The sequence below is a fragment of the Trachymyrmex cornetzi genome, unplaced genomic scaffold (genome assembly GCF_001594075.2).
Source record: "Trachymyrmex cornetzi isolate Tcor2-1 unplaced genomic scaffold, Tcor1.1 scaffold41, whole genome shotgun sequence".
In the NCBI taxonomy this organism is placed as follows: Eukaryota; Metazoa; Arthropoda; class Insecta; order Hymenoptera; family Formicidae; genus Trachymyrmex; species Trachymyrmex cornetzi.
Genome location: NW_017298854.1, coordinates 28,176 through 44,654, shown reverse-complemented (window position 1 = coordinate 44,654; position 16,479 = coordinate 28,176). Strand labels below are relative to the sequence as shown.

The 16,479-nt window shown below is 30.0% G+C and overlaps 2 protein-coding genes across 2 annotated transcripts; both read left to right on the top strand.

Moving 5' to 3' along the window:
* The first annotated feature begins 5,751 nt into the window (after nucleotides 1–5,751).
* LOC108764283 (RCC1 and BTB domain-containing protein 1-like) lies at nucleotides 5,752–8,459 on the top strand. Its single transcript, XM_018512433.1, has 7 exons — nucleotides 5,752–5,905; nucleotides 6,056–6,195; nucleotides 6,303–6,560; nucleotides 6,814–6,938; nucleotides 7,030–7,130; nucleotides 7,376–7,506; nucleotides 8,391–8,459. The coding sequence occupies exons 1-7, from the start codon at nucleotides 5,752–5,754 to the stop codon at nucleotides 8,457–8,459; spliced, it is 978 nt and encodes a 325-aa protein (XP_018367935.1).
* A 4,794-nt stretch (nucleotides 8,460–13,253) lies between these two features.
* LOC108764282 (RCC1 and BTB domain-containing protein 1-like) lies at nucleotides 13,254–15,971 on the top strand. Its single transcript, XM_018512432.1, has 7 exons — nucleotides 13,254–13,407; nucleotides 13,558–13,697; nucleotides 13,782–14,039; nucleotides 14,297–14,421; nucleotides 14,514–14,614; nucleotides 14,860–14,990; nucleotides 15,903–15,971. Exons 1-7 carry the CDS (start codon nucleotides 13,254–13,256, stop codon nucleotides 15,969–15,971), a joined length of 978 nt encoding a protein of 325 aa, XP_018367934.1.
* The last annotated feature ends 508 nt before the right edge of the window (nucleotides 15,972–16,479 follow it).

The window sequence follows — 16,479 nt, the reverse complement described above, 5'->3', positions numbered from 1 at the left end:
GCTCTTGTAGCGTATACTCGCGGCGAATACCGCTTTCGACGCTTGTCACTGGCTTGACGCTGGCTTGACGCTGGCTTGTCGCTGGCTTGTCACTAGCTTCTTGCTAGCTTCTTGCTGCTCTTCCAGAGCGAATTTTTAAGTCGTCAGCGTAAAAAGACGAATTTTTTCGAAACGTCTCGGTCACTCAACCATAAGCATTAGAGAATAACCATGTCATCGAATGACATACTTCGAGTCGCTGTTGTGATTTATGCACAACTATTCGCTTGATCATTAGCGATCGCTCAACGCTGCGGCTTCAAAATTTTAGTCGCTAGCGAATAAAAACCAAGCGTGTAGAAGAAGCTTTCATCAGCGAATTCGCTGACGAATTAAAAATCTTACTTCAAGCGAATAGCAGCAGAGTCGAGAGAATTCGCTGGCGAATTAATGACGTCACTAGACGCGGTTTCTAGCGAATAAAAGTCGCCCGTGTAAATCACGCTTAAGACGTAGGACGCAGGTCGCAGGTCGCAATACGTATAAAGGCCATTCTCCATAAGACGCAGAACGCGGGTTGCAGGTCGCAAAACTAGAAACTAACCTAATGTATTTTAGTTATGATATGATTGTAGGACGCAGAACGCAGAACGCAGAAAGTTGAAGTTGACCCAACTTTCTGCGTTCTGCGTCCTACAATCATATCATAACTAAAATACGTTAGGTTAGTTTCTAGTTTCTAGTTTTGCGATCCGTGTTCTGCGTCTTACGTAGAATGGGCTTCAGAAGGAGTTTGCTGTCTCGCTCGCACCCTCGGCGCGCCGCAGGCGAGCACACGACATGAGCTCGTGCCTGAAGGTATTGCTACCGGTTTCGCTAGACCGCCACGCGCCGTCTGATTCGGTGTCGTCACCGTCTCAACGCAGAGTTCTTGGCTGAGTAGTCAGGAGACTCCGAGAGAGTGGATGAAACAGATAGAGTTTTAAGTTTCGCTTAAAGTCAAAGTAACGTTGGTGTATACTTGCATTAGTTATTTCTTTCTTTCGCTTCGAGGCATCAGCACGTAATGCATTACTGTATAATACACAGTACTGTTTAATATTGGTAGATTTTGATTATTGTGCTGATATTGGATATTTACGATACGAGTTTTTAAATATATCTACATAATAAAATGTCTAGACAAGAATTCTCGTGGTAAGTTTAAAATTCTTTTTTTGCTTTTTGTTGTAATCTTTGAAGAAATACATTATACATTGCTACCGAGTAACTGTAGAATAATGATGCATGCACGCATTAATAATTCAGAATCAGATCGGTCCCGTTTAGTGACTTTTTATATAAAGCTAAAGGTGATCAAAGTCATTGGGATTCATTGTATTCGACTTGGATATATACCTATATATATTACAAATACAATAGCGTCACAAACGTACCCCAGCTCCGGTTTAGAATTACTAACCGACCGTTTAAAAATCGACAAATAATCGGGACGTAATTTGCTTGAATCGGAGATTGTTGAACAGTTTCCTGTATCTAGATGAAATGGCGTCATCTTATTTTTACTAGAATTATATATATTATCTTCATCTGTTAATTTTAAATAAAAAAATGTTACCTTTTCTCAAATTATCTAGACAATTATCCTGTTTAAATTATTGAAGATGGAAATCCATTATCTAGAAAATTTGAGAAAATATAATACTTTTTTATCTAAAACACAGATAAAGACAATATACACACATATTCTAGTAAAGATAAGATGAAGCCATTTTATCTAGATTATCTAGATAATTTCATCTAGATACTAGCGAACACTATCCAACAATCTCCGTTTCAAGTAAACTGCATGCCGATTTCGTCGTTTCGATTTTGAAATGTAATTCTAAACCGAAGCTGGGATTCATGCATTTGTATTCAAACATATCTATTGAATATTTTAAATTCTTAGATAATTTGTTGATTCTGGTGCGTTTTCGTTAGCAATAGATATCGTACATATTCAGTAGTCTTACTCTAGATATTTTTATGTTAATCATTTATACGCGATCCATTATCAAACGCCAGGTCGGATCCAGACATTTCTGAAGGGAGAAGGCCATTGGTGGATTTACATATGTGAGTTGATTTTTGGATTGTCGTGTTTCTAAAACATCATGCGTCAATTGTAACGAACGAGTAACAAAGAAAAAGAGAAAATTTAATTATTTCACATTATTCTCGTTTCTTTTCGTTCTTATTACGTACTTATTAAATTTTCGCGCTGCAAGCGAAATTTTTTTTACAATTAATCGAAAAAATAGACTATTTGGATTATCATTAACATTACACTGAAAAAGTACTAAGTAAATATTTAACTCATCAAACATTTTATTTTGAATTATATTAGCAAAAAAAATGACATATAGGCATAACGTTTTACAATAAATTATCTGATTTACATTTTCTATTTCTAGTAAACCTATTCAACACTGTTTCTTTAAGAATTTTGATGTGTTTCAAACTTTCTGTGTGTTTATGTTTTAAACTTCTAAATACCAAAGAGCTGAAAAACTTTGTTCAGAAGCGATACTTGTTGGCAGGCACAGCAATATTTTATGTAGTCTTGCAATTAGTGACTTTCGTATAAAGCTGCATAACGCGGTATTAACAATAGAGCAGTAAGCCGCAAGAATCTATGAGAGTTTCTTAAATGAAAAAATATTTTTGGAATGTTAAAATTGTGATTAGGCATTTTGGAAGTATTAATTCCAATGGCTCCGCCATTGACTAGACGCGAGAATCTCGTTTAGAATTGGCAAGGTCCCTTTCGGTCAACATAAATAATCCGAATAATAACGTTATTTCATCTTCGGATAAATTATTTCTATGTAATAATGTATCTACTGGATAATCAAAAAAATAAATGAGTAAAAGCATAAGAGAGTAAGAGAATAAGACAGAGTGAGCTGAAGTTTACCAAAAGATGGAACAATCCAGCCTAGTTAGTTTATTATTTATAGGACTAAATTCATGATTTATTAATTTTATTATACAGGTATTTTAGAAATAAGAATACATATTTATGGCGTAATACCTTTATATATTTTTGCAAAATTACATTTTTTTTTAGTATCTTTTATCGATAAACGAACCTAGATAACAATAAAATTGCAATTTTAAATAAAAATGGTCTAGTTCTAAATTTATATATACAGGGTGTCCGATGAATTTTGCCAAAATGCTCGTATATAGATAGAACGGACTAAACTGAGTCGAAAAGACCTGTATCATTTTGCAATTTTCGCAATACTTAACTAGATATTAATTACTAAAAATTATTGAATATTAGTTCTCAATAATTTTTTACTCAAATGTTATTAACTTTACAGAAGAACAGGAAGAGACAAATGTTTATTTTCTCCTCTTAAACTTCTAAGAATTTTTTTAGAAAAAATTTTTTAATACCGTATTTTTTTATATCGGTAAAAATAGTTACCAATATATACATATGTATAGTATAAGAAAATGTGATACTGAAAAGTTGATACAAATTTTGAAAATATTTTTAAAGAATTCTATAAGAAAGTAAACAATTTTTTTTTTGTTTCTTGCTGTTTTTCTGTTAAGTTGACAGTATTTGAGTAAAAAATTATTGAAGAGAAATATTTGGCAATTTTTAGTAATTAATATTTTGTTAATTGCAAAAATTGTAAAATAATACGAAATTATTCGACTCTATCGTGTCTCATCCCGCCGCTGTCGCCAGAAATATTTCGAAATCTTCTATTAAGGATGGCTAATAGTCACGGATCGAATATTTTTGTTATGTTATGAGCCGCGTCGCTGCTGAGCGCGGAGTGGAGAGAGTGAGGGCCTCCGCACAATAAAAGGAACAGAGAACAGAGAATAAGAATTTCAACCTATCAGAAACCATGTATTGTGGAATACGCAGTGTATATTCCACAATACATGATTTCTCATAGGTTGAAATTCTTATTCTCTGTTCTCTGTTCCCTGTTCCTTTTAGTGTGCGGAGCCCCTGAGAGTTGGTCCAGCGCGGCGGGCAGGCAGGACACAGGATTGGAAGAGTGACAGACGTTTACTAGAGTAACAGTGTTTACTAGAGTAGGAGAGGTATGATCAGAGTCTTAGGTCGAACGGTAAACCATGAGACTGCTAGCGATACTGCGTATCGCATGCTACAGGAGTCCTTTGTATAATTCCATCTAATATAATTGATTTAGAATTTTTAATTAACAGTTACTGTTTTCTTAAAATGGAATTCGGAGTTGTTCTTTATAAATACGCGACATCATAAGTTATTTGATTGAGCCGTTTATAAATTATTTGCTGAAATTGCCATTGGTATTAGTGCTTCAGCGAACGATTGTAATTGAAATAAATGTCAAATTGATTAAAGTTCATTTACCAAAGAAATTAATAATGGATTCAAGCTGTTTCATCATATCATATCCCCTTCGGTAGGGGATGGAGGAATGGATTGAATGGAAGCTGAATATAACGCCATATTTAAGTATGAATTTCTGAACTGGCTGTCACGCGGATCCCACGCGATGTTATATTGAAATTGACGCAGATCCCTTTCAGATAAATAAGACATATTCGGATAATATTAATTTGTTGCTTTCCGCGCAAAACAATCATGAAAAATTTTATTATATTATATTGAATGTTTTTCTAGGCATCAACCGTATCCAAACCTCCTGAACAAGATACAGGTCTTTATTAACACCTATGGTAGCAATCCTGAAAAAGATTGTCTTGGCTCTTCTTTTCTGGTTAATCGAAAAGGAGAGGTATATTAAAAATTTATTATAAAAAAATATTTGACATTTGTATGAATTTTAATAATACAAATGGTTATTCAATACATTTTAAATATTTTCTTATGTGTTTAGAAGGCGATCTAAACAGAGAGTATAAAAAGATTGTATTTTTATCTCATAATATATAGAATATGAAGAAATGAAAATATAAATCCTTTAAAAAATAAGATAAATTTTGTTTTTAGGAAAATTGAAAAAATATTGCTGGTATAAAGAACATCTTTATATTCTCTATAGTTAAATTAATTAATATTATATAAGAAGTGGATTAATATATGTAATATGTCTTATATCTTTACAACGTCATGTTGTAATGTTTTTACATTTCGTAGTATATCATAACACAAATATACAACATTTAAATCTTTTATATTTATATTTTTTATCAATAAATGCAGTAAATTGATAGAACTAATAGAAGTTTTGTATAAATTTTGTTCAATAAATTGGACAATATGTAGTAGTACAGATAATTCAATACATTATTAATCATTGGATTGCTTTTATGCTGCATTATTTTATTCTATGATATATTATAATTTTATAACTAAATTAAGTATAATAAGTTGTGTGCATATCTGTAATATAACGACAAATATGTGATAACACTATCTTTATGTAAAAGAAATATCTTTGGGCTAACTCAATCGGGAGAGCAAATACAAGTCGATGTTTTACTGAGATAATAAGTCAAATGCCTGATGAGATTGATTGGACCAATGTACGCATTATACGATCCTCAGTTAACAATGACAATATTCTCGTTTTAACTAAAAGAATGGTAAATTTGCGAGTACATATATAAAATATCATAACAAGTATAACAATAATAATAATAATAATTTTTTGTATTCATGAATTGCATATAAATATAACATGATTATTCAAAATTTAGTTATATTGCTTTCGCATAAGTTGCAATGAGTCGCATATTTTACTCAGCATGAGAAAAATTGATATTGGAGTCATACAACGTGAGGACATGGAAGTAAAAATCATTGGCTTAGCTTGCGGCAAATCTTCTGTTGTATTTATTACTAATGCAGGCGAAATATTCGAGTGTGATAGTACTGTCGACCTAGATTACGTAGAATCACGTAAACTGCTTCCTCTTTCACATGAAATAATAGGTAATATATTCTTAGCTCATTTATAAGAAATAATGATGTATAGATGGATCGAAGATTTATGAATATAATATTATATAATTTGAATAATTAAATTTATCCAATTTTGTGATGCTTTAGTTAAGGTAGCCGCAGGTTTTGATCATATACTTGCTCTCACTGATAAAGGAAGGGTTTATGGCTGGGGTGCAAACACGCATGGACAACTGAATTTTAATAGAAATTACGGACAAGCAGAACGTTTGGAGTCTCCTTCCGAAGTGAGTTTTTTGTTATTCATAATTTTCATGATAATGTATATATAATATACTTGTATGTATAATAACTGAAAAATGTATAATAAAGAAAAGGATCTTGCGATTAACAGATCCATATACCTAATGTAAGAAAAGTATCGGATATCGCCGCCATGAAATTTATGAGCGCTGTCAAATCTAGCGACGATGGACTTGTTTACATACAAGGTTGTTTACATGGAAAAAAAATTAGGCGTTTTGCTGTCTGTGAATATACAAATATATTTGACAGATACAACTCATCGTTCCATTCGCTAAAAGAGAATCATACATGTACACAGGAAGAGCACGAAATAGAGGATAGTTTAATATGCGCATTCAATAATCGTGTAAGTCTCCTTCGCTGTTCTATTCGTTCTTCTACTATAATAAATTTCCAGTTGATTGAAGACATGCTGGAAGTCATAAGAACACCGTTTATTGAAATTATACTTCGCATGTTAGCAGTATTTACTTCAGTTCTTCTTTTTATTCTTTTTATACATTTTTAGCCTATCTTATAAGCCTACCTAATAATCTTTCTCTTTCTATAAATTGTTACCTGTATTTATCTTTAACAATCCTTATTTCTTATCTTTGAAGTTCGCGAGCGATCTTACAATACAAGTGGACGGGCAATCTATTTACGTTCACAAAAGCATTCTGAAAATGCGTTCTTCATATTTCAAAAACATGTTTGCGTTTAATGAGATGCAAAACAGACAAAGGTATCATTTATGAAAGGACTATATAGAATTTTTATCAAAAATTTTTTATGTTTGATTCATGGATTGTATTTTAACATATTTTTTGCGACAGGATTATCAAATATGATGATTTCCCATATGATACATATATAAATTTTTTTCTATTTTTATACTCAGGCTGGGTCTCCTTTACAAATCCCAAAAAGATGATAGGTGAGTGTTAGTTAAATATACAATGATACTGTCTTTAACTTTTCGTAATCACACTGGCACCAAAATGAGTCTAGAGTGCATTTGACCAATAATTTTTTTTTACTTTATAAAACGAAAACTGAATACGGCAGTCAGTTAAATGCGCTTGGAAGTCATTTTAATTCCGATGTGATCATTACTGAACTTTTAAGAAGTGTGATCCCATAGAGTTAATTCGTAATTAAAATGAATTTTTCGTTATACAGAGCTCATGATATTATCTGATAAATTCTGCCAGACAAATCTTGAGAAAAAATGTATTAAGCAAATAAGAAACAATCTGAATTCATCAAACGTATCCTACATCAAGGAAATGGCGATACAATATAACAAGATGGTAACTGTATATCACTTTTTTTTCTATTATTTCTTTTCTAAGATAAAATATTATATAATTTATGATGAGCTTAATATATTGTCCAATTTAAATTTATTTCCTTATGCTTCTTCTGTACCATTTTTTATTCCTGTTTTATTGCATAGTAGAAAATATATTTTTATTGAAATTCCTTAAGAAAATGGAATCATATTGTGTATGAAATGACAAGACCATTAATAGAACTCCAACTTATGCCAACTACTCTACTCTATCGAATCAGTGTCATGGGCATATCTTGCGGGAGGGCTCGCGAGTTCGAACCCCTCCGAAATTTTTTATTTATTTTTAATTTTTAATTAAATATAATTAAAATATTATTTTTTATTCTGAGTAAATTTTTGTAGACACAAAAAATAATTTTTTTTCACCTTTACAATCATGTAAGTAATTTTTGAAACTTTCGATAAGTTTTGACAATGTCTGATAAAGAAAATTTTCGCGATATTTTTTTAACAAAAAACAGAATATGCGCTAAAATATTTATGAATATTTTATTCTTAGCTATATACATTTTGTTTTTAAAAACTGTATCTTGCTTATACTTTCTTTAGGAAAAAAAATTGTATCTGTGTGTGTGATTTCTAAAATAGAATATTTTTTGTATTCGAATCGGGAACAAGAAGGAGACATTCTAAACGCTAAAATATTAAAAAAAAAAGCAATTATTAACGCAAAACTATGCTGTTTATGAGATAACAGATTTGTTAAATCATTTTTATCAATTAGACTCCTCCCGAAAGAAATTCTGGATACGCCCGTGATCATGTTTAATACTAGAATTCATTAACTGTAAAAAATATATCTCTGCATACTTATTTATTTATGTGTCATATAATTTTCAGGAATTGGTGGAATACTGTTATATCTGTCAAATAAGAAACATATCTGGTTCTATGCAGATATTCTCTTAAGCACAAAATAATAAATAATATTTCTATTTCTTTAAACCATTCTTATCCCTTAATGAAATTTTGTAAACACATTTTATAAATTATGTTGTGTCAATGTACGTTTTACTTCTAAGCATTATTTATAAATTTTTCATAAGCCGTCCCTAAGAATAATCGTAGGTATTTCTCACACTTATGGATGTATGTAAAAATTGCAAGGGTTTGAAAAAGGTTTTTTCTAATATAAAAAATGAGTATATTATGAATTCCTAATATTTCTTTTAATAGTAAACAACTTAAAATTTTTATTGATATAGTTATTTATCTTAACCCTCAAATGGCACACTGGTGCGAATTCGCACCAGCAAAAATTTCAAAACATTGGCATTTTTCATCAAAGATCTTTTCTTATTAACAATTTTTTTTAACTTAATAACATTTTAATTAAATGTAAGTTGCACTAATCGATTTGTTGAGAAATTTTATTCCCAAAAAATATGCTTTTGAAAATATTTTGAAAAATATTATCATTGTTAAATAAGTGAATAAAATCACAAATTCCCAATTAGCACCAGTTTGACGTTTACGGGTGCTGGGATGAAGTGTGCTATTAGTTAAATACAGATCAGAAACTAATTTTGTTGGATTATCAAATTAATTATGTAAGACGCTTACAATGTGAAATTTTATATATCCAATGTTAGTTATTTTTAATCATTTCTATAGATTGCTGCTGATTACATTGCTTAATATATCATAATTGTACTAAAATAATAGAGTCGAACAAGATAATGTGTGCGTGTAACTCAAAAATTAATAAATTATATTTGACTGAAATTTAATTTATTATAGTACGTTAATGTGTTCGAAACTAACCATACAAAATGGATTAATTTACATTTTGATACCGTTGGAAATTAAAAATAACAAAATATTTAACTCAAGGGATTGGATTACTTTTTTGATACGTATAGTAGTATTCCTGATTGCGATTACAATGTAATTTTTTCAGTACTTTAGCCTTATGTCTAAGGCCACCGAGCGGACGAGATTGCCTAGAAAACATTTTCGATCGCTTGAAACAAGCGACTAGTGTCTGATAATATTTTTCAAAATACTTTCAAAAGCATATTTTTTGGGAGTAAAATTTCTCAACAAATCGATTAGTGCAACTTACATTTAATTAAAATGTTATTAAGTTAAAAAAAATTGTTAATAAGAAAAGAGTTGGAAGGAGTTCGCTATCTCGCTCGCACCCTCGGCGCGCCGCAGGCGAGCACACGACATGAGCTCGTGCCTGAAGGTATTGCTACCGGTTTCGCTAGACCGCCACGTGCCGTCTGATTCGGTGTCGTCACCGTCTCAACGCAGAGTTCTTGGCTGAGTATATCAGGAGACTCCGAGAGAGTGGATGAAACAGATACAGTTTTAAGTTTCGCTTAAAGTCAAAGTAACGTTGGTTACTTTGACTTTAGTATACTTGTCTTAGTTATTTCTTTCTTCCGCTACGAAGCATCAGCACGTAATGCATTGCGTTACTGTATAATACACAGTACTGTTTAATGTTGATAGATTTTGATTATTGTGTCATATATTTTCTGCAGATGTTGGATATTTACGATACGAGTTTTATACCTACATAATAAAATGTCTAGACAACAATACTGGTGGTAAGTTTAAAATTCTTTATTTGCTTTTTGTTGTAATCTTTGAAGAAAGATATTATATATTGCTACTTACTAAGTAACTGTAGAATAATGATGCATGCACGCATTAATAGATCAGAATCGGATCGCTCCCGTTTAGTGACTTTCTATATAAAGCTAAAGATGATCAAAGCTGGGATTCATTGCATTCGACTTGGGGTGCGTTCCGTTTCTCGCATGATGCGCATAATGCATCGTTTATCCTTCTTGCTCACCAAAAGTTAAACAAGGACAATGGATGCATCATGCACATCATGCGCGATACGGAACGCACCATTGGATATATACCTATATATATTACAATGGCGTCACAAACGTACCCCCCAGCTCCGGTTTAGAATTACTAACCGACCGTTCAAAAATCGACAAATAGTCGGGGCGTAATTTGCTTGAATTGGAGATTGTTGAACAGTTTGCTGCATCTAGATGAAATGGCGTCATCTTATTTTTACTAGAATATATATTATATAATATATATTCTAATATTATATAATATATATTATCTTCATCTGTTAATTTTAAATAAAAAAATGTTACCTTTTCTCAAATTATCTAGACAATTATCCTGTTTAAATTATTGAAGATGGAAATCCATTATCTAGAAAATTTGAGGAAATATAATACTTTTTTATCTAAGACACAGATAAAGACAATATACACACATATTCTAGTAAAGATAAGATGAAACCATTTTATCTAGATTATCTAGATAATTTCATCTAGATACCAGCATACACTATCTAACAATCTCCGTTTCAAATAAACTGCGTGCCTATTTCGTCGTTTCAATTTTTAAATGTAATTTCTAAGCCAAAGCTGGGATTCGTGCATTTGTATTCAAACATTTTTATTGAATGTCTTAAATTCTTAGATAATTTGTTGATTCTGCTGCGTTGTTTTTAGCAATAGATATCGTACATATTCAGTACTCTTACTCTAGATATTTTTATGTCGATCATTCGTACGCAATCCATTACCAAACGTAAGGACGAATTCAGACATTTGTCAAGGGGCCACTGACAGATTTATATGTTTTTGAGTTTATTTTTGGATTGTCGTGTTTCTAAAACATCATGTGCCAATTGTAACGAACGAGTAACAAAGAAAAAGGGAAAATTTAATTATCTCACGTTATTCTCTTTCTGTTCTTATTACCTACTTATTATTAAAGTTGCGCGCTGCAATCGAAATTTTTTTTTAATTAATCGATAAAAATAAACTATTTGAATTATCATTAACATCACATCGAAAAAGTACTATGTACATAGTATATACTCATAAAACATTTTATTTTATATTATATTAGCAAAAAAATAACATATGCATAACATTTTACAATAAATTCTGATTTATATTTTCTATTTCTTGTAAACGTATTCAACACTGTTTCTTTAAGAATTTCGATATGTTTATGTTTCAAACTTTTATGATCAGAGTGGGAGCGAGTCTCAGGTCGAGCGACAAACTATGAGACTGCTAGCGCCGGTGTATCGTATGCTACAGGAGTCCTTTATAAAATTCAATCTAATATAATTGATTTAGAATTTTTAATTAACAGTTACTGTTCTCTCAAATTAAAATTCGGAATTGTTCTTTATAAATATGCGACAACGTAAATTATTTGTTTGAGCTGTTTATAAATTATTTACTGAAATTGCCATTGGTATTAGTGCTTCAGCTAATGATTATAATTGAAACAAATGTCAAATTGATTAAAGTTCATTTACCAAAGAAATTAATAATGGATCCGAGCAATTCAAGCTGTTTCATTATATCATATCCTTCGGAAGGGGATGGAGGAATGGATTGAATGGAAACTGAATATAACGCTATATTTAAGTTTAAATTACTGAACTGGCTGTCATGTGGATCCCATGCAATGTTGTATTGAAATTGACGCGGATTATCCATTTCAGATAAATAAGAGATATTCGGATATTAATTTGTTGCTTACCGCGCAAAACAATCATGAAAAATTTTATTATATTATATTGATTGTTTTTCTAGGCTTCTACGTGATCCGCCGTTTAGGAACGAGATAAAGCTCTTTATTAACACCTATGGTAGCAATCCTGAAAAAGATTGTCTTGGCTCTTCTCTTTTGGTTACTAAAAGTGGAGAGGTATATTAAAAATTTACTATAAAAAAATATTTGACAATTGTATGAACTTTAATAATACAAATGGTTATTCAATACATTTTAAATATTTTCTTATGAGTTTAGAAGGCTAAACAAAGAGTATAAAAAAATTGTATTTTTATCTAATAATATAAAGAATATGAAGAAATGAAAATATAAATCCTTTAAAAAATAAGAAAAATTTTGTTTTTAGGAAAATTGAAAAAATATTGCTGGTATAAAGAACATCTTTATATTCTCTATAGTTAAATTAATTAATATTATATAAGAAGTGGATTAATATATGTATGTAATATGTCTTATATCTTTAAACGTCATGTTGTAATGTTTTTACATTTCGTAGTATATCATAACACAAATATACAACATTTAAATCTTTTATATTTATATTTTTTATCAATAAGTGCAGTAAATTGATTGAAGTTTTTTATAAATTTTGTTCAATAAATTGGACAATATGTAATAGTGCAGATAAATCAATACATTATTAATCTTTAGGTTGCTTTTATGCTTTATTATTTTATTCTATAATATTTTATAATTTTGCAACTAAATTAAGTATATTAAGTTGTCTGCATTTCTGTAATACAACGAAAAACATGTGATAACACTATCTTTATGTAAAAGAAATATCTTTGGGCTAACCCAATCGAGAGAGCAAATACAAGTGAAAAGAGTGTGTGTTTTATCAAGATAAGTCAATGGCCTGATGAGATTGATTGGACCAATACACGCATTATACGATCCTCAGTTAACAATGACAATATTCTCGTTTTAACTGAAAAATATAATAAGGTAAAGTTGCGATTATATATATAAAATATCATAACAAGTATAATAATAATAACTATAATAACAATAATAATAATTTTTCATATTCATAAATTGTGTATAAATATAACGTGATTATTTAAAATTTAGTTAATTTGCTTTCGCTTAAGTTGCAATAAGTCGCATATTTTATTTGGCATGGGCAAAATTGATATTGGAGCCGTAGAACATGTTGAAGTAAAATCAAAAGTCCGTGGCTTTGCTTGCTGCAAATCTTCTTCTGTATTTATTACTAGTGCAGGCGAAATATTCGAGTGTGATAATACTGTCGACCTCGATTACGTAGAATCACGTAAACTGCTTCCTCTTTCACATAAAATAATAGGTAATATATTCTTAGCTCATTTATAAGAAATAATGATGTATAGATGGATCGAAGATTTATGAATATAATATTATATAATTTGAATAATTAAATTTATCCAATTTTGTGATGCTTTAGTTGAGGTAGCCGCAGGTTTTGATCATATACTTGCTCTCACTGATAAAGGAAGGGTTTATGGCTGGGGTGCAAACACGCATGGACAACTGAATTTTAATAGAAATTACGGACAAGCAGAACGTTTGGAGTCTCCTTCCGAAGTAAATTTTTTGTTATTCATAATTTTCATGATAATGAAAACTGAAAAATGTATAATAAAGAAAAAGATCTTGCGATTATAACAGATACATATACCTAATGTAAGAAAAGTATCGGATATCGCCGCCATGAAATTTATGAGCGCTGTCAAATCTAGCGACGATGGACTTGTCTACATACAGGGTTATTTACATGGAAAAAATATTAGGCGTTTTGCTGTCTGTGAATATACAAATATATTTGACAGATACAACTCATCGTTCCATTCGCTAAAACAGAATCATACGTATACACAGGAAGATCACGATATAATAGAAAGTTTAATATGCGCATTCAATGATAGTGTAAGTTTCATTCGCTGTTCTATTCGTTCTTCTACTATAATGGATTTCCAGTTGATTGAAGACATGCTGGAAGTCATAAGAACATCGTTTATTGAAATTATACTAACTTCGCATGTTAGCAGTATTTACTTCAGTTCTTCTTTTTATTCTTTTTATACATTTTTAGCCTATCTTATAAGCCTACCTAATAATCTTTCTCTTTCTATAAATTGTTACCTGTATTTATCTTTAACAATCCTTATTTCTTATCTTTGAAGTCCACGAGCGATCTTACAATACAAGTCCACGGGGAACCTATTTACGTTCACAAAAGCATTCTGAAAATGCGTTGTTCATATTTCAAAAACATGTTTGCGTTTAATGAGGTGCAAAACAGACAAAGGTATCGTTTATGAAAGAACTATACAGAATTTTTATTAAAAATTTTTTATGTTTGGTTCATGGATTGTATTTTAACATATTTTTTTACGACAGGATTATCAAATATTCTGATTACTCATTTGAGACATATGGAAATTTTATTCTATATTTATACTCAGGCTGGATTTTGTTTACATATCCAAGCAAGATGGTAGGTGAGTGTTAGTTAAATATACATTGATACTGTCTTTAACTTTTTGTAATGACACTGGAGTCAAAATGATTCTTGAGTGCATTTGACCAATAATTTTTTTTTACTTTATAAAACGAAAACTGAATATGGCAATCAGTTTAATGCGCTTGGAAGTCATTTTGATTCCGACGTAATCATTACTGAACTTTTAAGAAGTGTGACAACAAAGGGTTAATTCGTAACTAGAATGAATTGTTCGTTATACAGAGCTCATGATATTATCTAATAAATTCGGCATGACACATCTTGAGAAAAAATGCATTAAAAAATTAAAAAAGAATATGAATTCCTCAAATGTATCCTATATCAAGGAAATGGCGATAAAGTATAATAAGAGGGTAACTATATATCACTTTTTTTTCTATTATTTCTTTTCCAAGATAATTACATAATTTATGACGAGCTTAATATATTGTCCAACTTAAATTTAATTCCTTATGTTTCTTCTGTACCTTTTGTATTCCTGTTTTATTGCATTGTAGAAAATATCTTTTTATTGATAATTCCTTAAGAAAATTTACTCATTTTGTATACGAAATGACAAGATTAGTAGAATGACAAGATAAATGACAAGATTAATAGAACTCTAGCTTATGCCAACTGCTCTACTGTATCCAATCAGTTTCATGGGTACATCCAGCGGGAGGGCTCGAGAATTCAAACCCCTCCGAAATTTTTTATTCATTTCTTATGTTTAATTATATATAATTAGAATTTTATTTTTTATTCTGAGTAAATTTTTTGTTGTCACAAAAAATAATTTTTTCTTACCTTTACAATCATGTAAGTAATTTCTGAAACTTCCGATAAGTTTTGACAATGTCTGATAAAAAAAATTTTTTGAGATTGTTTAAAATAAAAAACAGAATGTGTTAAAATATTAATGAATACTCCATTCATAACTATATACATTTTGTTTTTAATAACTATGTCTTGCTTATACTTTCTTTAGAAAAAAAATTATGTGTGTGTGTATGTGTGATTTCCAAAATCGAATATTTTTTTGTATTCGAATGGGGAACAAGAAGGAGACATTCTAAATCCTAAAAGATTAAAAAAGCAATTATTAACGCAAAACAATGCTGTTTATGAGATAACAGATTTATTAAATCATTTTTATCAATTAGACTCCTCCCGAAAGAAATTCTGGATACGCCCATGGTCATGTTTAATACTAAAATTCATTACCTGTAAAAAATGTATCTTTATTCTATGTATTTATTTATTTATATATGTCATATAATTTTCAGGAATTGGTGGAATGTTGTCATCTCTATCAATTAAGAAATACATCTGATTCTATGCAGATATTCTCTTAAGTACAAAATAATAAATAATATTTCTATTTCTTTAAACCATTCTTATCCCTTAATAAAATTTTGTGAACACATTTTATAAATTATGTTTTGTCATTGTACATTTTACTTCTAAGCATTATTTATAAATATTTCATAAGCCCCCTCTAAGAATAATCGTAGGTATTTCTCACCTTTATGAATATATGTAAAAAATGCAAACGTTTGAAAAAGGTTTTTTTTTAATATGAAAAAATAAGTACATTTCGAATTCCTAATATTTTTTTTAGTAGTAAACGATATAAAGTGTTTATTGATATAGTTATTTACTTTAAATATAGTGAATTATATTTGACAAATTAAGGTTTCGTAGATGCGACGTATATATTAGGATATATCGGAGTTACCTATGTTTCGAAATTGTAGCTTGTTAAATATCATCCAATTGCGATTGCTATACTCTATTCATCGATGCGATTTGTATACTTTTGCAATTTGTGTTACGAATTATATTTGGATTCTCAAGCACAAG

Bases quoted from the DNA above. Each gene is read 5' to 3' on its own strand.
- LOC108764282 (XM_018512432.1), top strand. From the start codon at position 13,254: ATGGGCAAAATTGATATTGGAGCCGTAGAACATGTTGAAGTAAAATCA. The intron at 14,422-14,513 runs GTATCGTTTATG...TTTTTACGACAG, and splicing joins GAGGTGCAAAACAGACAAAG to GATTATCAAATATTCTGATT. The intron at 14,615-14,859 runs GTGAGTGTTAGT...TTCGTTATACAG, and splicing joins ATATCCAAGCAAGATGGTAG to AGCTCATGATATTATCTAAT.
- LOC108764283 (XM_018512433.1), top strand. From the start codon at position 5,752: ATGAGAAAAATTGATATTGGAGTCATACAACGTGAGGACATGGAAGTA. The intron at 7,131-7,375 runs GTGAGTGTTAGT...TTCGTTATACAG, and splicing joins AAATCCCAAAAAGATGATAG to AGCTCATGATATTATCTGAT. The intron at 7,507-8,390 runs GTAACTGTATAT...TATAATTTTCAG, and splicing joins CGATACAATATAACAAGATG to GAATTGGTGGAATACTGTTA.